General features: G+C 48.6%; 1 protein-coding gene across 9 annotated transcripts in view; it reads left to right on the plus strand.

Moving 5' to 3' along the window:
* Positions 1–22,385, plus strand: part of usp34 (ubiquitin specific peptidase 34) — a 446,082-nt gene that overhangs the window by 289,817 nt on the left and 133,880 nt on the right. For all 9 annotated transcript variants that reach the window (XM_072507777.1, XM_072507780.1, XM_072507781.1 and 6 more), the window contains exons 51-52: positions 10,108–10,161; positions 17,173–17,268. In XM_072507777.1, the coding sequence (XP_072363878.1) occupies positions 10,108–10,161; positions 17,173–17,268 (150 nt within the window). The remainder of the gene's footprint in view (positions 1–10,107; positions 10,162–17,172; positions 17,269–22,385) is intronic.

The raw sequence follows: 22,385 nt of genomic DNA on the forward strand, positions 1-22,385 counted from the left end.
TAAGGGGCAATTTAACATGGCCAATCCACCTACCCTACACATCTTTGGGTTGTGGGGGTGAGACCCATGCAGACATGGGGAGAATGTGCAAACTCCACACGGACAGTGACCCGGGGCCGGGATCAAACTCGGGTCCTTGGTGCCGTGAAACAGCAGTGCTAACCACTGTGCCGCCCTATCATCAGCCCAATTCTGAATGTCCTTGATGAAGCAGAGGAAAATGGTTGTGTCTAGGAAAATGTACTCCACACGGACAGTGACCCGGGGCCGGGATCTAACCTGGGACCTCAACGGTATGAGGCCGCAGTGGTTGCCACTGTGCCACCGTGCCACTGCGTGAGCACAGAATTATTTGTCTAGAAAAATAAGCAATTTAGAACAAAAACATGTTGAAAAGAATAAATAAATTAAGCAAGTTAATAATTTTACAGAAGAATATCCTTCATTTTCGGTGTACCTTTTGGATAGAAAAGACTAATATTAAAATGTGCAGTAATTGTTTTTCTGGGTTGTTTCTCTTTTTTAAAAAGAAATCTTTAAAAAAAATCTTTTTAAAAAAAGGTTTGAGGGAGACAACCTCATGAAGAGAAACGATGCCCAGCTTTACAAAATAATTCACCTCCTCGTTGCCTGTTACCCCATTTTCTATTGGATTTTTTTTTCTGATGAAGATAGATTATGTTGATCAGGAAGGTGGTAATGGAAATTACCATACACCTAATTTTCTAGTTTTGGGAACTCTGATCATTTTTTGGGTTCATCACATGACTAAAACAGCTTGGATTGGAGATTTTCAAAACTGGATTGATGGTGCCATTGGAAAAGATAATGTGCAGCTCAGAAAAAATATCAAAAGGTTCCTGATCTCAAAATGTAAAGTGTACAATGTGTTGAATAGTAGTATACTATTTAAATGGAGAGAGGTTGCAGAACCCGATGGTGCAGAGGGATCTAGGCACTCTGGCACATGAATCGCAAAAGGTCACGCTGCAGGTACGACTAGTAATTAGGAAAGCAAATGGAATATAAAATTAGCTGAACAGGACATTGGTAAAACCACATCTGGAATACTGTGTACAATTTTGGTCTCCTTATTTGAAAATATATAATTACATTTGGAAGCAGTGCAGAAAAGATTCACTAGACTCTTTCCTGGGATGAAGGCCTTTGCTGAAGAAGAAAGGCCAATACCCACTGGTGTTTAGCAGAATGAGAGGTGATCTTATTGAAACATACAAGATGCAGAGGGGACTTGATAGGGTAGATACCACAACGTTCTTTCCACTTGCGGGGGAGACTAGAATTATAGGGTAGAGTTTAAGACTGAGGTGAGGAATTTCCCTTTCCTCAGAGGGCAGTTAGTATGTAGAATTATTTTCCCCAGAGAGCAGTTGAACAAAGAACAAAGAAATGTACAGCACAGGAACAGGCCCTTCGGCCCTCCATGCCCGTGCCGACCATGCTGCCCGACTAAACTACAATCTTCTACACTTCCTGGGTCCGTATCCCTCTATTCCCATCCTATTCATGTATTTGTCAAGATGCCCCTTAAATGTCACTATCATCCCTGCTTCCACCACCTCCTCCGGTAGCGAGTTCCAGGCACCCACTACCCTCTGCGTAAAAAACTTGCCTCGTACATCTACTCTAAACCTTGCCCCTCTCACCTTAAACCTATGCCCCCTAGTAATTGACCCCTCTACCCCGGGGAAAAGCCTCTGACTATCCACTCTGTCTATGCCCTCATAATTTTGTAGACCTCTAGCAGGTCGCCCCTCAACCTCCTTCGTTCCAGTGAGAACAAACCAAGTTTATTCAACCGTTCCTCATAGCTGATGCCCTCCATACCAGGCAACATTCTGGTAAATCTCTTCTGCACCCTCTCTAAAGCCTCCACATCCTTCTGGTAGTGTGGCGACCAGAATTGAACACTATACTCCAAGTGTGGCCTAACTAAGGTTCTATACAGCTGCAACATGACTTGCCAATTCTTATACTCAATGCCCCGGCCAATGAAGGCAAGCATGCCGTATGCCTTCTTGACTACCTTCTCCACCTGTGTTGCCCCTTTCAGTGACCTGTGGACCTGTACTCCTAGATCTCTTTGACTTTCAATACTTTTGAGGGTTCTACCATTCACTGTATATTCCCTACCTGCATTAGACCTTCCAAAATGCATTACCTCTCATTTGTCCGGATTAAACTCCATCTGCCATCTCTCCGCCCAAGTCTCCAAACAATCTAAATCCTGCTGTATCCTCTGACAGTCCTCATCGCTATCCGCAATTCCACCAACCTTTGTGTCGTCTGCAAACTTACTAATCAGACCAGTTACCTTTTCCTCCAAATCATTTATATATACTACAAACAGCAAAGGTCCCAGCACTGATCCCTGTGGAACACCACTGGTCACAGCCCTCCAATTAGAAAAGCATCCTTCCATTGCTACTCTCTGCCTTCTATGACCTAGCCAGTTCTGTATCCACCTTGCCAGCTCACCCCTGATCCCGTGTGACTTCACCTTTTGTACTAGTCTACCATGAGGGACCTTGTCAAAGGCCTTACTGAAGTCCCTATAGACAACATCCACTGCCCAACCTGCATCAATCATCTTAGTGACCTCCTTGAAAAACTCTATCAAGTTAGTGAGACACGACCTCCCCTTCACAAAACCATGCTGCCTCTCACTAATACGTCCATTTGCTTCCAAATGGGAGTAGATCCTGTCTCGAAGAATTCTCTCCAGTAATTTCCCTACCACTGAAGTATGGCTCACTGGCCTGTAGTTCCCTGGATTATCCTTGCTATCCTTCTTAAACAGAGGAACAACATTGGCTATTCTCCAGTCCTCTGGGACATCACCTGAAGACAGTGAGGATCCAAAGATTTCTGTCAAGGCCTCAGCAATTTCCTCTCCAGCCTCCTTCAGTATTCTGGGGTAGATCCCATCAGGCCCTGGGGACTTATCTACCTTAATATTTTTTAAGACACCCAACACCTCGTCTTTTTGGATCTCAATGTGACCCAGGCTATCTACACACCCTTCTCCAGACTCAACATCTACCAATTTCTTCTCTTTGGTGAATACTGATGCAAAGTATTCATTTAGTACCTCACCCATTTCCTCTGGCTTCACACATAGATTCCCTTGCCTATCCTTCAGTGGGCCAACCCATTCCCTGGCTACCCTCTTGCTTTTTATGTACGTGTAAAAAGCCTTGGGATTTTCCTTAACCCTATTTGCCAATGACTTTTCGTGACCCCTTCTAGCCCTCCTGACTCCTTGCTTAAGTTCCTTCCTACTTTCCTTATATTCCACACAGGCTTCATCTGTTCCCAGCCTTTTAGCCCCGACAAATGCCTCCTTTTTCTTTTTGACGAGGCCTACAATATCTCTCGTTATCCAAGGTTCCCTAAAATTGCCGTATTTATCCTTCTTCCTCACAGGAGCATGCCGGTCCTGAATTCCTTTCAACTGACACTTGAAAGCCTCCCACATGTCAGATGTTGATTTGCCCTCAAACATCCGCCCCCAATCTATGTTCTTCAGTTCCTGCCTAATATTGTTATAATTAGCCTTCCCCCAATTTAGCACATTCATCCTAGGACCACTCTTCCCCTTGTCCACCAGTACTTTTAAACTTACTGAATTGTGGTCACTGTTACCGAAATGCTCCCCTCCTGAAACATCTACCACCTGGCCGGGCTCATTCCCCAATACCAGGTCCAGTACAGCCCCTTCCCGAGTTGGACTGTCTACATATTGTTTTAAGAAGCCCTCCTGGATGCTCCTTACAAACTCCGCCCCGTCTAAGCCCCTGGCACTAAGTGAGTCCCAGTCAATATTGGGGAAGTTGAAGTCTCCCATCACCACAGCCCTGTTGTTTTTACTCTTTTCCAAAATCTGTCTACCTATCTGCTGCTCTATCTCCCGCTGGCTGTTGGGAGGCCTGTAGTAAACCCCCAACACTGTGACTGCACCCTTCTTATTCCTGATCTCTACCCATATAGCCTCACTGCCCTTTGAGGTGTCCTCCCGCAGTACAGCTGTGATATTCTCCCTAACCAGTAGCGCAACTCCGCCTCCCCTTTTACATCCCCCTCTATCCTACCTGAAACATCTAAATCCTGGAACGTTTAGCTGTCAATCCTGCCCTTCCCTCAACCAGGTCTCTGTAATGGCAACAACATCATAGTTCCAAGTACTAATCCAAGCTCTAAGTTCATCTGCCTTACCCGTAATACTTCTTGCATTAAAACATATGCACTTCAGGCCACCAGACCTGCTGTGTTCAGCAACATCTCCCTGTCTGCTCTGCCTCAGAGCCCCACTGTCCCTATTCCCTAGTTCTCCCTCAATGCTCTCACCTTCTGACCTATTGCTCCCGTGCCCACCCCCCTGCCATACTAGTTTAAACCCTCCCGTGTGACACTAGCAAACCTCCCTGCTCACTCAGCTCCCGCGCTGTTTTCAATGGTTGAGGATGGGTTCTAGCATTTATTCAAGGTGGAGTTGGGCAGATTTTTGATAGACCAGGATTATGGAAGGCAGGCAAGAAAGTGGATTTGAGACTGCCACCAGATCAGCCATGATCTTATTGAAAGACAGAGCATTCATGATCTTTTAAAATCTCCGCTCTGACTCGCAGCTTCTGCGCTTTTTAAAATCTCCCGCGCTTTTAAAATCTCCCGACTCTCTCTCTCTCCCGCGCTGTCTTCAATGTCCCGGCTCAATCAACTCCCGCGCTGTTTTCAATGTCCCGGCTCACTCAGCTCCCGCGCTGTTTTCACTGTCCCGGCTCACTCAGCTCCCGCGCTGTTTTCAATGTCCCGGCTCACTCAGCTCCCGCGCTGTTTTCATTGTCCCGGCTCACTCACCTCTCGCGCTGTTTTCACTGTCCCGGCTCACTCACCTCTCGCGCTGTTTTCAATGTCCCGGCTCACTCACCTCTCGCGCTGTTTTCACTGTCCCGCCTCACTCTCCTCTCGCGCTGTTTTCAATGTCCCGGCTCACTCACCTCTCGCGCACTGTTTTCAATGTCCCGGCTCACTCACCTCTCGCGCTGTTTTCACTGTCCCGGCTCACTCACCTCTCGCGCTGTTTTCAATGTCCCGGCTCACTCACCTCTTGCGCTGTTTTCAATGTCCCGGCTCACTCACCTCTCGCGCTGTTTTCGCTGTCCCGCCTCACTCTCCTCTCGCGCTGTTTTCAATGTCCCGGCTCACTCACCTCTCGCGCACTGTTTTCAATGTCCCGGCTCACTCACCTCTAGCGCTGTTTTCACTGTCCCGGCTCACTCACCTCTCGCGCTGTTTTCAATGTCCCGGCTCACTCACCTCTCGCGCTGTTTTCAATGTCCCGGCTCACTCACCTCTCGTGCTGTTTTCACTGTCCCGCCTCACTCTCCTCTCGCGCTGTTTTCAATGTCCCGGCTCACTCACCTCTCGCGCGCTGTTTTCAATGTCCCGGCTCACTCAGCTCCCGCGCTGTTTTCACTGTCCCGGCTCACTCACCTCCCGTGCTGTTTTCAATTTCCCGGCTCACTCAGCTCTCGCGCTGTTTTCACTGTCCCGGCTCACTCACCTCCCGCGCTGTTTTCAATGTCCCGGCTCACTCAGCTCCCGCACTGTTTTAAATTTCCCGGCTCACTCAGCTCCCGCGCTGTTTTCAATGTCCCGACTCACTCACCTCTCGCGCTGTTTTCAATGTCCCGACTCACTCACCTCTCGCGCTGTTTTCAATGTCCCGGCTCACTCAGCTCCCGCGCTGTTTTCAATGTCCCGGCTCACTCAGCTCCCGCGCTGTTTTCACTGTCCCGGCTCACTCACCTCTCCCGCTGTTTTCAATGTCCCGGCTCACTCACCTCTCGCGCTGTTTTCACTGTCCCGCCTCACTCTCCTCTCGCGCTGTTTTCAATGTCCCGGCTCACTCACCTCTCGCGCACTGTTTTCAATGTCCCGGCTCACTCACCTCTCGCGCTGTTTTCACTGTCCCGGCTCACTCACCTCTCGCGCTGTTTTCAATGTCCCGGCTCACTCACCTCTTGCGCTGTTTTCAATGTCCCGGCTCACTCACCTCTCGCGCTGTTTTCGCTGTCCCGCCTCACTCTCCTCTCGCGCTGTTTTCAATGTCCCGGCTCACTCACCTCTCGCGCACTGTTTTCAATGTCCCGGCTCACTCACCTCTAGCGCTGTTTTCACTGTCCCGGCTCACTCACCTCTCGCGCTGTTTTCAATGTCCCGGCTCACTCACCTCTCGCGCTGTTTTCAATGTCCCGGCTCACTCACCTCTCGTGCTGTTTTCACTGTCCCGCCTCACTCTCCTCTCGCGCTGTTTTCAATGTCCCGGCTCACTCACCTCTCGCGCACTGTTTTCAATGTCCCGGCTCACTCAGCTCCCGCGCTGTTTTCACTGTCCCGGCTCACTCACCTCCCGTGCTGTTTTCAATTTCCCGGCTCACTCAGCTCTCGCGCTGTTTTCACTGTCCCGGCTCACTCACCTCCCGCGCTGTTTTCAATGTCCCGACTCACTCACCTCTCGCGCTGTTTTCAATGTCCCGACTCACTCACCTCTCGCGCTGTTTTCAATGTCCCGGCTCACTCAGCTCCCGCGCTGTTTTCAATGTCCCGGCTCACTCAGCTCCCGCGCTGTTTTCATTGTCCCGGCTCACTCACCTCTCGCGCTGTTTTCACTGTCCCGGCTCACTCACCTCTCGCGCTGTTTTCAATGTCCCGGCTCACTCACCTCTCGCGCTGTTTTCACTGTCCCGCCTCACTCACCTCTCGCGCTGTTTTCACTGTCCCGCCTCACTCACCTCTCGCGCGCTGTTTTCAATGTCCCGGCTCACTCACCTCTCGCGCGCTGTTTTCAATGTCCCGGCTCACTCACCTCTCGCGCGCTGTTTTCAATGTCCCGGCTCACTCACCTCTCGCGCGCTGTTTTCAATGTCCCGGCTCACTCAGCTCCCGCGCTGTTTTCACTGTCCCGGCTCACTCACCTCCCGTGCTGTTTTCAATTTCCCGGCTTACTCAGCTCTCGCGCTGTTTTCACTGTCCCGGCTCACTCACCTCCCGCGCTGTTTTCAATGTCCCGGCTCACTCAGCTCCCGCGCTGTTTTAAATTTCCCGGCTCACTCCGCTCCCGCGCGGTTTTCAATGTCCCGGCTCACTCACCTCTCGCGCTGTTTTCAATGTCCCGGCTCACTCACCTCTCGCGCTGTTTTCAATGTCCCGGCTTACTCACCTCCCGCGCTGTTTTCAATGTCCCGGCTCACTGAGCTCCCGCACTGTTTTCAATGTCCCGGCTCACTCACCTCTCGCGTTGTTTTCACTGTCCCTGCTCACTCACCTCCCGCGCTGTTTTCAATGTCCCGGCTCACTCAGCTCCCGCGCTGTTTTAAATTTCCCGGCTCACTCCGCTCCCGCGCGGTTTTCAATGTCCCGGCTCACTCACCTCTCGCGCTGTTTTCAATGTCCCGGCTCACTCACCTCTCGCGCTGTTTTCAATGTCCCGGCTTACTCACCTCCCGCGCTGTTTTCAATGTCCCGGCTCACTGAGCTCCCGCGCTGTTTTCAATGTCCCGGCTCACTCACCTCTCGCGCTGTTTTCAATGTCCCGGCTTACTCACCTCCCGCGCTGTTTTCAATGTCCCGGCTCACTGAGCTCCCGCACTGTTTTCAATGTCCCGGCTCACTCACCTCTCGCGTTGTTTTCACTGTCCCTGCTCACTCAGCTCCGGCGCTGTTTTCAATGGTTGAGGATGGGTTCTAGCATTTATTCAAGGTGGAGTTGGGCAGATTTTTGATAGACCAGGATTATGGAAGGCAGGCAGGAAAGTGGATTTGAGACTGCCACCAGATCAGCCATGATCTTATTGAAAGGCAGAGCATTAATGGCCGAATGGCCTACTGCTGCACCAAGTGCCATGTTCCCATATCCCCCCTCAATTAGCTACTTTTATCTGGGTTGGAGATCGTGGTGCTACAGTTAACATCAGCACCACTGGGGCAAGGAGGGAAATAAGCAGCCATGGTTCCTGCTCCTGATCGATTTCTGGTGATCTCTACTTGGAAGTTCCTGAGTGAGGATTAATTGGTAAGTCCCCCCTCCAATTATTTGTCCCAGCCCCATGTAAAATAGCATGCTAACACTCACCAGCCAGTCTCTTAGGTCAGTTGTTGGGAAATTATTGGATTCTTAGAGATAGGATTTACTCATATTTGGAAACAATTGGACTTATTAGTGATGGACAGCATGGTTTTGTGAAGGGGAGATCGTGCCTCACTAATTTGATCAAGTTTTTCGAGGAAGTGACAAAGATGATAGATGAGGGAAAGGCAGTAGATGTTGTATACATGGATTTCAGTAAAGCCTTTGACAAGCCTTTGACCTCATGGTAGGCTGGTACAAAAGGTGAAGTCACATGGGATCAGAGGAGAACTGGCAAGTTGGATACAGAACTGGCTTGGGCACAGAAGACAGAGGGTAGCAGTAGAAGGGTGCTTTTCTGAATGGAAGGCTGTGACGAGCGGCATTACACAGGGATCAGTTCTGGGGCCTTTGTTGTTCGTGGTGTATATAAATGATTTGGAAGAAAATATAGCTGGTATGATTAGTAAGTTCGCAGATGACACAACAATTGGTGAAGTTGCGGATCGTGAAGAGGATTGTCAGAGGATACAGCAGAATATAAACTGGTTGGAGTATTGGGCGGAGAAATGGCAGATGGAGTTTAACCCGGACAAGTGTGAGGTAATGTACTTTGGAGGGTCCAATGCATGTAGGAATTACACAATAAATGGTAGAACTCTTGCGAGTACTGACAGGCAAAGAGATCTGGGCGTGCATGTCCACCGATCACTGAAAGTGGCAAAGCATGTGGATAAGGTGGTCAGGAAGACATACGGCATGCTGGCCTTCATTGGTAGGGGCATTGAATATAAAAATTGGCAAGTCATGTTGCAGCTGTACAGGATGTTAGTTAGGCCTCATTTGGAATATTGTGTACAATTCTGATCGCCAAACTACCAGAAGGATGTGGATGCTTTAGAGAGGGTACAGAAGCGGTTTACTCGGATGTTGCCTGGTGTGGAGAGCATTAACTATGAGGAGAGGTTAGATAAACTCTGTCTGTTCTCACTGGAACGACGGAGGTTGAGAGGCGACCTGATGGAGGTCTACCAGATTGAGTGGCATGGACAGAATGGATAGTCAGGTGCTCTTTCCAAGAGACAGAGAGTCGAGTTCTAGGGGACATGGGTTTAAAGTGCGTGGGGAAAAGATTATGTGCGAGGCAAGTTTTTTTGCACACAGGGTGGTAAATATATGGAACGCGCTGCCTGGGGAGGTGGTGGGAGCAGGTCCGATAGTGGCAATTAAGGGCATCTGGACAAATATATGAATAGGGTGGGAATGGAAGACTATGGACTCCGTAAATGCATACGATTTTAATTTAGGCAGGTTCCATGGTTGGCAAATGCTTGGAGGGCTGAAGGGCCTGGTCCTGTGCTGAATTGTTCTTTGTTGTTATAAGCATTAGAAAATGTCCGATACCTTGGAGCTAAGGAATCAACACCTTCAAGTGAGATGGGAGAACATTTTTTATAGAGAATCTGCTGTAGTCTGTATTACACTGTAAAAATAGGCTATCTGCCAGGTGAATCCTCGGTTTTGTGTAAAAATGCCCAAATATTTAATAAAATTTCAATGCTAAATCTGATTCAAAGCATTTGTATTAGACATTTGCAAAGCAAAAGATCTTTATTATTTGTTGCAGCACTGGCAATATGTCCACAAAATAATTTTGACCCCTTTTGTTTTTTCTTCATCCTGTCCACATAACCGTTTTCCTTCTTTGCATCATTCTCTACAAGCGACTGTTTGTAGAGTTTAACAGTACCTTTCAGTAATCAGTGCCTTTGTTACTTAACCCACTTCCTGACCTTTCAAAGCAAACTTGTTTGACACTTATTTAATGTCCAGTTAACATGTTTCTGTGCAACAAATAGTCACAAACATTTAATATTTCAAGGCTTTACACATGTTAGTTGTTAAATTTTAGATATTGAATTAGGAAAAAGTTTAATTTTTATTTTTATTATGTTTAGACCAAGACTTATGATTCTGTCACAGACAAGTTCATGGATTTTTCCTTTGAAAAGGTAAATTTTCAGAGAATAATCAGGATTTAATGTTTATGTTTATTGCTATTTGTAGCCGATGATCATTGTAATGTTTTTTTAACTTTTACTTTTGGTATTGCGGAGCTTTTGTCTTGCTCGTCTAGGTAAAGCATGAGAGCAGTGGGAGAGGTCCGTCTTGAGTGTTAGAATAAATGTTTTCACTGCCAAGTTCTTCATAAAATATGGCAGATATATTTGTTTCCTTATAGAGATGGATGTAACTAATTTGCATATCTTGAACTTTAGTGTGAAAATGCTTTTCACCCAGAATTTGAACACTGAATTCTGTCTTGGAACCCATGTCTTGAAAATGAAATATGATTTCAATTGTGCTAATCGTAATTTTATTATGCTAATGAGATTTCTTTATTCTGTCACTTGTTGATATTGGCTGGCATTGCACATGGGGAGTAAAAACTAAGTGCAGTACTGAGATCAAGCCAAGTCTGGGAGGAAGATGGGCACAAGCAACAGGAGGACAATGTAGAGGGAAGGAGGACTGGAGAGTGGGTGGAAGAGAACTGTGAGGGAAAGGAGGAAGCAAGGTGCATTGAAGAAAATAAACCAGGTGCTTCCCTGTAGTGACAGAGGGATGCCTTGGTTACCCATGCGTATTTTCGAATAACCCAGCAGAGAATTGGTGGATGTATGAGAGTAGCTTTTTGTTAATCAATTTACCACGGAAACCTGTAGTTTGCAGGGAGCTAATGTTTCTGTATTCTGCTGCTGATCCACACTGCTCAGATTGGGATCTATGAATGTTGAGATAATGGGTGTGAATTTACATTTCAGCAGTGTAGACATTGTCTGTGTTAAGTGCCTCTACAATATTTACATTGTAAAAAATACTGTTTATCACAACGTGTAAGATGACCTCCTGTTTTGGCCTCAAAAATCATGTTTTTCCATATGCTTGACCTATAAGTTGATCCCAACCCCCTTTTTAACCATAACATGATATACTCTTATTGGTCAACCTCAATTTTTCACCCCAGAAGTAGATGTTTTACTTAGCAGTGCCTTCTAACTGGGTGCAAGGGATCAAAGCAGCCAATATAAGAAGATGCATGGTATATTTAGACACACCCATGCAGAGCAGAACCCATATGAAAAAGGTGGCGATTTCCCACATTTCACTTTTGTATTTCAAGTATAAGTTGACCCCTGTTTTTGGAGGCATCCTTTGAGGCTTCAGAGGTTGACTTATGCTAACATCTACAGTTTTGGATGTTACATTGGTATCTGTTACAGAGAAGCATACATAGAAAATAGAAGCAGGAGAAGGCCATTTGGCCCTTCAAGCCTAATCCGCCATTCATTATGATCATGGCTGATCATCAAATTCACTACCCTGATCTCGCCTTCCCCACCCCCTCGTATCCCTTGACCCCTTTTAACCCCAAGAACTATATCAAATTCCTTCTCGAAATCGCGCAACGTTTTGGCCTCATCTATTTTCTGTGGTAGTAAATTCCATAGATTCACCACTCTGGGTGAAGAAATTTCTATGACCCCTAGATCTGGACTCCCCCACCATCGGAAACATTCGTTCTGAATCTCCTCTGTCTAATCCTGTTAGAAGTTTGTAAGTTCCTCAGAGTTCCCCTCTCACTCTTCTGAACTCCAATGAATATAATCCTACCCGACTTTACTTCTCCTCATATGACATTCCTGCCATCCCAGAAACCTTTGCTGCGCTCCCTCTGTAGCAAGAACATCCTTCCTCGATAAGGATGCCAAAACTGTACACACTACTCCAGGTGTGGCCTCACCAACGCCCAATACAATTGCAGTAAAACATTCCTATACTCCAATCCTCTTGCTATGAAGGCCAACATACCATTTGCCTTCTTTACTGCCTGCTGTATGTCCGAACAGTTTCAGCGACTGATACACGAGGACACCAAGGTCTCGCTAAGTATCCACCTCTCAATTTACACCCATTCAAATAATAATCTGTCTTCCTATTTTTGTGACTGAATTGGATAGCCTCACGTTTATCCACATATATCTGTCATGCATGTGCCCATCACTCAGCATGTCCAAATCACGCTGAAGCATCTCTGTATTCTCCTCACAGCTCACCCTCCCACCCAACTGTGTATCATCTGGAAATTTGGAGATAATACATTTAACTCCCTCGACCAAATCATTAATATATAATATGAACATTCGGGGTTCCAGCACAGATCCCCTCGTCACTGCCTGCCAGTTGGAAAACGACAAATTTATTCCAACTCTTTTCTTCCTGTCTGCCAACCAGCTTTCTATCCATCCCAGGACACTACCTGCAATCCCATGCGCTTTAGCTTTGCATGGTAATTTGCTATGTGAGACCTTGTCGAAAAAAGTCTAAATAAACCACATTCATCAGTTCTCCCGAGTCAACTCTACTGGCTACATAGAATCATAGAATTTGCAGCGCAGAAGGTGGCCATTTGGCCCATCACGTCTGCACCGGCCCTTTGAAATAGCACCCTACTTCAACCCATGCCTCCATCCTATACCCGTAACCCAGTAACCCCACTTAACCTCCTTGGACACTAAGGGGCAATTTAGCATGGCCAATCCACCTAACCCGCATATCTTTGGACTGTGGGAGGAGCATCCGGAAGAAACCCACGCAGCCACTGTCAGAGAGGGCAACTCCACACAGTCACCTGAGGCCAGAATTGAACACTGGTCCCTGGAGCTGCGAGGCAGCAGTGCCAACTATCTTCACAGAATTCCTGTAGATTTGTCAAGCATGATTTCCTTTTCGTAAATCCATGCTGACTTTGATTATACCACTGCTTTCCAAATGCTTGCTGTGAAATCCTTGATAATGGACTCTAGCAGTTTCCCTACTTCCAACATTAGGCTTACTGGTCTCTCGTTCCCTGTTTTCTCTCTGCCTCTCTTTTTGAATAGTGGGCTCTACCCTCCAATCTGTAGGAACCATTCCAGAGTTCAAAGTATTTTGGAAAATGACCACCAACAGATCGACTATTTCGAGGGCCACTTCCTTAAGTACTCTGGAATAAAGATTATCAGGCCCTGGAGATTTATCCGCCTTCAATCCCATTAATTTCCCCAAAACCATTTCTCTGCTAATACTGATTTTCTTCAGCTCCTCAATAAAACATGTGCTTCTCAGAACTTCTGATACATTATTCATGTCTTCCTTTGTGAAGACAGAAGCAAAGTACGAATTAAGTTCCTCCGCCATTTCTTTGTTCCCCGTTATGAATTCCTCTGTTTCTGTCTGTAACGGGTTTACATTGTTTTTTTGCCAATCTTTTTCTCTTTACATACCTATAGAAACTTTTGCATTCCGTTTTTATGTTCCCTGCTAGCTTACTTTCATATTGTATTTTTCTTAATCCCTTAGTCTGCCTTTGCTGAATTTCAAACTGTTCCCAATCCTCAGTTCTATTGCTTTTTCTTGCTAATTTGTATGCTTTTTTGAATTTAATACTATCTCCCATTTTGCGATTCACTCGGCCTGCTCTTGATAGCAAGTTCCAGATCATGCCCCAAAATAGAAAGAATATCATCAACCCTCATTTGCAGTCATTTCAATCTCATTAACGAGGGGGAGTCAGGAGGTGAGTCAAGTCCATCCTCTAGGGCCATGTGCCATGCCTCCGAGGATGATTACTGCATGCCATATCCAGCAAGCTTTAATGCCTGAACTCTCGGATCATCAGCACCATAGAGGCAGCTGCCAAAAATCAAACACTAAAGAGCAGGACTTCAGCACTGAGGATCCTCTCGCAACCAAAGGTTGTGTTGGATGAGTCGAGCGCAGCTGAGCACATCTTCCCTAATGTTCCCGGCAGAGATCTGGGGTCCAAGGGCTCCTGATGTGGCCAGGGGTGAGTGCCCGAGCAAGGTTTGCCTGCAGCACTGATTCGCCGGATGGCAGTCAGAGAAGACGGGACAGTCATGGTAAGGATGGGGGAAGTTTGGAGGAGTTGAGGGTCCCGGGATGGAACCCCTAACTGATTGTCAGTCTCTTTCCTTCTCCAGTTCCTTCCAGATATAACTATATTTCCTGGAGTTGATCCCGAGGAGGCTGCCCTTGAGTTGCTTGTGGCAGCTGAGGCAGGCAGACGCTGTTGAAGGCAGCAGCAACACAGGCTGGAGACAGTACCCCATGTGTTGGGGGCAGCCGCGCACCCTGAAGACCTGGCCAGCCATCAGTCTGAGGAGGGACCCAGGAGGGGAGGCTAGAGCCAGCCCACGCTGTTCAAGCGTTGTTGGTCATTCAATGAGCTGACGGGCACCACATGCTGCAGAAGACTGTGTCCCAGCAGGGAGACAAGACAGCAATTGTGCCATGTCCTTGCAGACATGGCCCCCCATGGCGGAAGAGGATACCTGCTCCTGGAGGCTGTGAAGGTCAGTGCGACCCTAAACGTCTATGCCACTGGGTCATTCCAGGGCTCAAGCGTGGACCTACAGCATTTCCGAATCTTCAGCCCACAGGTGCACCCGGAAGGTGACGGATGCTTTGTATTCCCGGGAATCGGTCTATATCACCTTTGAACTGGACCAGGCCCACCAAAGTGCACGGGCTGCAGGATTTGCCGTCATCACCGGGAGGGTCCAGGGGGTGATCGATGGCACGCATGTTGCCCTGCGAGCTCCAGGACATCAGGGAGTGCCCTATATTAACAGGAAGGGGTTCCACTTCCTGAATGTTCAGATCGTGTGCGATCACCTCTTCCGAATCATGCACGTTTGTGCCCGCAACCCTGGGAGCGTGCATGACAGCTGCATCCTAGGGCACTCTGAGATCCCCAGTGTCTTCGAGGACCATCCCAGGATGACAGATTGGCTCATGGGGGACAAGGATTCTGGCTGAGGCCATGGCTAATCACACTGGTGCAGAGGACTGGGACCGAGGCGGAGACCCAATAAAATGAGGCACACATTGCCACCTGTTCTGTTGTTGAGCGGTGCATCGGGCTGCTCAAGATGTGGTTCTGATCCCTTGATCGCTCTGGCAGTGCCTTGCAGTGTACCCCACAATGTGCCTCTTGCCTTGTGGTGGTCTGCTGTGCCCTCCACAATCTCGCACAGCAATGGGCCTCCTCTCTAGCTTTTGGGACTCCTCTAATCGGCCTTGCAGGAATCTTGTTGACACCCCCTCCTGAGTCTCACGGCTGTGCCTATCATTTCCATCAGCTCTGGGATAACCTCGGCATCTGGCTGAGACCCAGCTGGTCCTTTGATCCAGCAGACGTCAGACTACTGTTTCTCTTGGATGTTCCTGCCTCTACCTGATGTTCATCAGCAATTGTGTGGTGCTCACCAGATTGTTCCCCCGAAACTTGTGCATTAATGTCGCTTCTCTGCTGGTGGAAGCTGTGACGCCTTGATGGTGGTCACCTCGGAGCTGCTCTCTGAGGTGGACTCTTGGGGGTTGGTGGGTGGGGGTGGGGGAGGGGGGGTTCTGTGACTTCTCTCTCCTCGGATAACCCCACTATTTCCAGGGCCCGTTTCTCATAGGGGGTGAGGACCCCAATCTCTGGGATTCCCCCCCCCCCCCCCCTCGGCCCTTTCCCATTCATTATGGGCTACCTTCTCTTGCGGGGACAACGAGAGGGCATTGTGAGCCGCATGCTTGATGGTCAGGGAGGCCTATAGCAGTAGGCATATGTGGGCGCCACACCTGGACATGAAGGGTCGTGCTGAATTGTGCCCCTTGTCTTGAGCACCTGCCTTCCTTTCTCCTCCAATCACTTATATTTTCCCACCTACTTCTTTTCCATTGTCTCCAAGCCCTTCACCTTTCAATCATCTTTTCAATCCGTCCACTTCTGCTCTGCCAAACATTCAACCCCATATCTTGCCCTTCCCATTGCTTTGGTGTTATTTACCTCACCCGTAACCCACTATCCATTGAACATTTCTGTCAAATAACCACAAGTGGATAGCTTTTGGCTTCAAAGTTCAACCAATGGTCTTTTTGAATGTTGAAGTCCCATTAAATGGAGATGCCGGCATTGGATTGGGGTGGGCACAGTAAGAAGTCTTACAACACCAGGTTAAAGTCCAACAGGTTTGTATCAAATCACTAGCTTTCGGAGTGCAGCTCCGTCCTCTGGTGAATCGCCTGAGGAAGGTTACAACAGGACATTGACAGGATGCAGAGCTGGACTGAGAAGTGGCAGATGGAGTTCAACCTTGATAAATATGAAGTGATTCATTTTGGAAGGTCGAATTTGAATGCTGAATACAGGGTTAAAGGCAGGATTCTTGGAAGTGTGGAGGAACAGAGGGATCTTGGGGTCCACGTACAAAGATCCCTCAAAGTTGCCACCCAGGTTGATCGGGTTGTTGAGGCATATGGTATCGGGGACATGTCAGAGGTGGTAGGTTCTTTACACAGAGTGGTGGGTGTGTGGAATGCACTGCCAGCAGAGGTGGTGGAGTCAGAGTCATTAGGGACATTTAAGCGACTCTTGGGCAGGCACATGGACAGCAGTAAATTGAAGGGGTGTAGGTTAGGTTGATCTTAGATTAGGATAAATGGTCGGCACAACATAGTGGGCCGAAGGGCCTGTACTGTTCTATGTTCTTTCTCTCCCCTTTTCCTGAATTATTTGAAGAAAAGTACCTGGGCAGAAAGTGCTGGGGCTCTAGAAAAATATCCCATAAGTACAAATGATTGCACATCTGGAATGTTATGTTGACCAAAGTATTATTTTCACAATAGAAATTTCAGCTGAAATTTGATGAAAAAGCTCAATAAATTTCAGAAAACATTTTAGATGAATTTGTAAGATTTCTATTGCAATCACTGATATACTCTGACAATTAAATAGCAACAATTGTGTGGCACCTTAGCAATACAAAAGTGCCATCTATAAGATACTGCACTTGTGAACATTCAATCAAACCTGCAGCCCAAATATGAACCTAACATGTAATAGTTATATACTTTATCAAGGGAAGAAATGTCTGAGGTTTTAATCTGCTGATGCAGTATTTTGATCTTAGACACACAGCGCATACATGCTGTTTTACAAGCGCGTGGACACAGAGGAAGAAAATGGGAAGGAGTACAGCTTTGATGTTTCACCCGAACTTTTGGAGGTATTGTGGTATTTTTCTGAACTGTTGACTTAGATTATTGGAAAAAATGTTGACAGAAAAGATTGGAAGTAATGTTTTGTAGTTGTACAAAACAACAAGAAAAGGCCATCACGTCTGCTCCATTATATTAATGGTAAAACCCGATTGATCTTCCACATACCCTCCTAATAAGACTATAGCCTGGGAAAGCAAAATAACCTATGGCTGAAAGATTCTAGGAAATCGTACAATGCCAGAGGTTAATCAGGCAGTTAAACTGTATTCGATTCCCTTATTTGAGAAGCAAATCAAGTCCTCCAAAAGCCTACATTTTTCTTAACGTTGTCTATGTAAAGTACTGGGTTAATGAATATGTTAATGAGACCATAATAATGATTTAACTGGGACATCAACAGCCAGGTGACTGAGAGGTTCCAAGAGCAGAACAGTCTGTCTCCTGAATTACCATGTGCTTACCCTGAAGCCTTTGTAAATAGTTCTCAATAAAAGTTTGAAGTTAAACTATGCTGGCTATCTCCAGTCTGTCAAAGTTCATCAAGATTAGGTAAACCAAGAAGCTTGATGTTCGTGAAACCTCACTAAAGCGTGGCAACATCAAAACAGTCTGTGTCCATTTCTGGGTCCAGAATCATCCGCATAGGCAGCAAGGACTTGAGCTAAAGGGATCATGAAAGCCTGAAATTGGACCTCCAACCTCATTAACAGTTCTTGTGTGAGTTTTTGGTGCCTATTGCATCTCCATCAGCACCAATCCATGTCATGAGGATGGTTATCTTGCCTGCTTACCCTGCTACCAGTTGTTCCAAGATGAGTACCAGTAAAGGGTTGGGAGCAAGGGGTAGTGCTGATGGTTGCTGAAACAAGCAACAAGGGTGGAGGATGATGGTGATGAATGTGGAATAATGGAAGCACTTGTGTTCCTTCTGAATCCAAAGAAAGGCTTTTGTAAATAATTGTGTAAGAAAAACATCTGTCTTTTAAGTTGGCTATAACATCAGCTGTGGAATCCTGACAGAGGCAAGTCTGACACAAAACCTACAAGGCATTTCTCTATATTTGTGACGGTACTCTAAAACAGCTGTTACATTCCTTGCACATGAAAATGAAGGGCCTAACACCTATTTTAGGTGGCTACCAAGCATGACTGATAACTGGCACAATCCAATGTCAGGATGTTTGCATCCAAACTTGAGTCTTACTGCATCAGTTTTATGTCAGTAAAACAGCAACAACGATTTCCAATTTCTCACCCCTCACCTTTTTAACTTTATCCTTGCAACTAAAAGGTGAAAAGATTTGGTTTGGTCCTGGTTGCCCTTCTCTGCAGGCCCAATATTCTTCTTTCGTTGCAGAAGCTGTATGCATGAACATACCAGAGGCTTATACAGCCTATGTATCATATTCAGTATCCTCGCAAAACCACTTAAAATTCTATTTATGTGCCTTGTATAACCTCACACTAGCAATTTTAAAGAACAATCAGATGCTACCCTAAGCCTCTTCTTAATTTGTTGTGCTAAATTGAGTTCCTGCATTGTACAGATTGTGCTCCTGGTATTTCTCACCCCCAGATTAAAAGTAATTTATGACTTCCGGGTGCGGAGCTAAGTCGCATGTTCGGCAACTCCCGCTTGGAATGGACTTTTGGGCTCTTTACAGGGCTCCCTACGGAATTTGTTCGACATTTCCCGGTGTGGGAAGAAGACTGCAACATTCCCCCGACAGTGTCCCCCAGGAATGGTATGTCTCTTGGTTACCAGACCCGGCAGAAACAGTAAAAGATTTGTCTGGAGCTGCAGGAATAGACAAAAGCCTCTTCCAGCATGCAGGCGGGGGAAGGGCAAGCTTAAAGGCTTCAAGCTGACTTGAGGGCTTTTATTAAAGGTGAATTCTAGCAGCAGAGGGAGCAACTGTGAAAAGATCTCACCAAGGCCATTGAAGAAGCGGGATGAGGCTTCCGGTGGCGGCCATGGAGGAGTAGGTCGCGCATTCGGCAGCTCCCGTCTGGAACGGACTCTCAGACCTTTTTCAGGAGTTTCCACAGACTTTTTGGGGCAGATTGGTGAAGCAAACACTGCCAAAAGGATTCCCTCTCGAGACTTCCGGTTGCGGCTATGCGGAGCTAAGTCGCACATTCGAGCAAAAACGGACTTTTGGGCTCTTTTCAGGGCCCCCAACGGCACTTTTTGCGACATTTCCCGGTGTGGGAAGGAGATAATAACAGCTCCCCGTCAGTATATGGCTTTAACTCGGAGCGGGGAGACAGAAAAGGTGGTGGTGGACCCGAAGAAGGGAGGGAAGAAGGACAAAATGGTGGCGGGCGGAGACCAGGCAGCGTGGAGGCAGTGGGCGGAGGAGCAACAGGAGGGTATCCAGCGCTGCCTAGAGAGATTAAAACGGACCTGCTAGATCCGATGAAGACTTCTATTGATAAGCTGCTGGAGACACAGATGGCCCAGGGGGTGGCGATCCGAGATGCTCGACAAAAGATCTCTGACAATGAGGATGAGATCTTAGGCCTGGCGGTAAAGGTGGAGGCGCACGAGGCGCTCCACAAGAAATGGCAGGAGCGGTGCGAGGAGATGGAGAATCAGTCGAGGCGGAAGAATCTGCGGATTCTGGACCTGCCAGAGGGGCCGGACGTGGGGACCTATGTGGTCACCATGTTGAACTCGCTGATGGGAGCGGGTCCTTCCAGGGTCCCCTGGAGCTGAAAGGGGCCCATAGAGTGTTGGTGAGGAGGCCCAAGGCTAACGAGCCTCCGCGGGCGGTGCTGGTGCAGTTCGATCGGTTCATCGATCGGGAGTGGGTGCTCAGGTGGGCCAAGAAGGAGAGGAACAGCAGGTGGGAGAACGCAGAGGTTTGAATATACCAGGACTGGAGTGCGGAGGTGGCGAAGAGGAGGGCCGGGTACAATCGAGTGAAGGCGGTGCAGCACAGGAAGGGGGTGAAGTTTGGCATGTTGCAGCCGGTGCGACTGTGGGTTACCTACAAAGACCGGCACCATTATTTTGAGTCTCCGGAGGAGGCGTGGGCCTTTGTTCAGGCCGAGAAGCTGGACACAGACTGAGGGTCGGGATGGGCGATTGCGGACTGCGGTGGGTATGTTATGCCTATTTTTTGTTCGGGTGGGGCGGGGGGGGCCTTTGCATTGTTTTGGGTTACTTTTTCTCTGGGTTTTTCTCTTTCTGGTTGGGGAGGGTGGATGGGGTGGGTTGGGCACTGTTTTGGTTGGTGACGGGGCCTGGTAGGTGGAGAGCGCGGGCTTTTTCTCCGCGCGAAGACTTTGGGGGCGAGGATTGTTTCCCGCACTTAGAATGGAGGGGGGAGGGGGAGAGCCTGTGGATGGGGAGCGGGAGAGGAGGGTGTGCCACACAATGGGAGGAGTCGAAGGGGAGGCGGGAGTGGCCGGGGTCAGCAGGAGTCAGCTGACTTGCGGAAGTGCAATGGGGGGAGTAAACCAGCTAGGATGGGTCTTAGCCGGGGTGTGGGTGGGGTGGGGGGTGGGGGGTGGGGGGGGGGGGGGGGGGGGTCGAGACGTGGGTATGACACTGTGGGGAATGGGCCGGGTGCGGGCTTGTGGCTGGCCGAGGAGGGTGTCATGGCTAGTCGGCGGGGGAGGGTAGCCCCCTGATCCGGCTGATAACCTGGAATGTAAGGGGACTGAATGGGCCGGTTAAGCGGGCCCGCGTGTTCGCGCACCTGAAGGGGCTCAAGGCGGATGTGGTTATGCTCCAGGAGACACACCTGAAGGTGGCAGACCAGGTAAGACTGAGGAAAGGGTGGGTAGGTCAGGTGTTTCACTCGGGGCTAGATGCCAAAAATCGAGGGGTGGCGATCTTGGTGGGAAAGAAGGTGTCATTCGAGGTGTCGAGCATTGTGGCAGATAATGGCGATAGGTACATAATGGTAAGTGGTAAGTTGCAGGGAGAGAGGGTGGTACTGTCAATGTGTATGCTCCGAACTGGGACAATGCAGGTTTTATGCGGCGTATGTTGGGTCGGATCCCAGACTTGGAAGTGGGGGGGCCTGATAATGGGGGGAGACTTTAACACTGTTGGATACGGCACTGGATCGCTCCAGGTCTAGGACGGGTAGGAAGCTGGCGGCGGCTAGAGTGCTGAGGGGATTTATGGACCAAATGGGAGGGGTGGACCCTTGGAGATTTGCAAGGCCGGGGGCTAGGGAATTTCCATTCTTCTCACATGTCCATAAGGCTTATTCTCGAATCGACTTTTTCATTTTGAGTAGGGCGCTGATAGCGAGAGTAGAGGATACTGAGTATTCGGCAATAGCCATTTCGGACCACGCCCCGCATTGGGTGGACTTGGAGATGGGGAGGAGAGGGACCAGTGCCCGCTGTGGCGCTTGGAGGTGGGGCTGTTGGCGGGCGAGGAAGTGAGCGAGCGGGTCCGAGGAAGTATAGAGAGGTACTTGGAGACCAACGACAACGGGGAGGTCCGAGTGGGGATGGTATGGGAGGCACTGAAGGCGGTGGTGAGGGGAGAGCTGATCTCCATTAGGGCCCACAGGGAGCGGGGGGAGAGGCAGAGGCTGGTGGGGAGATGGTGAGGGTAGACAGGAGGTATGAGCAGGAGCCTGAGGAAGGTTTGTTGAGGAAGAGGCGCAGCCTCCAGGCCGAATTCGACCTGGTGACGACCAGGAAGGCGGTGGTGCAGTGGAGGAAGGCCCAGGGGGCGGTCTACGAGTATGGGGAAAAGGCAAGCCGGATGCTGGCGCATCAATTTCGGAAGCGGGACGCAGCTAGGGAGATCAGGTGAGTTAAGGACAGGTGAGGGAGCATGGTGCGGAGTGGGGTTGGCATCAATGGGGTCTTCAGGGAGTTCTACGAGGAATTGTACCGATCCGAGCCCCCACGGGAGGAGGGAGGGATGGGCCGTTTCCTGGACCAATTGAGGTTTCCAAAGGGGGAAGAGGGACTGGTGGCGGGACTGGGGGCCCCGATTGGGCTGGAGGAGCTGATCAAAGGGATAGGAAGCATGCAGGCGGGAAAGGCACCGGGGCCGGACGGTTTCCCGGTCGAGTTCTATAAAAAATATATGGACCTGTTGGGCCCGCTGTTAGTTAGGACCTTTAATGAGGCAAGGGAGGGGGGG

The sequence above is a fragment of the Scyliorhinus torazame genome, chromosome 1 (assembly GCF_047496885.1).
Source record: "Scyliorhinus torazame isolate Kashiwa2021f chromosome 1, sScyTor2.1, whole genome shotgun sequence".
Taxonomy (NCBI): Eukaryota; Metazoa; Chordata; class Chondrichthyes; order Carcharhiniformes; family Scyliorhinidae; genus Scyliorhinus; species Scyliorhinus torazame.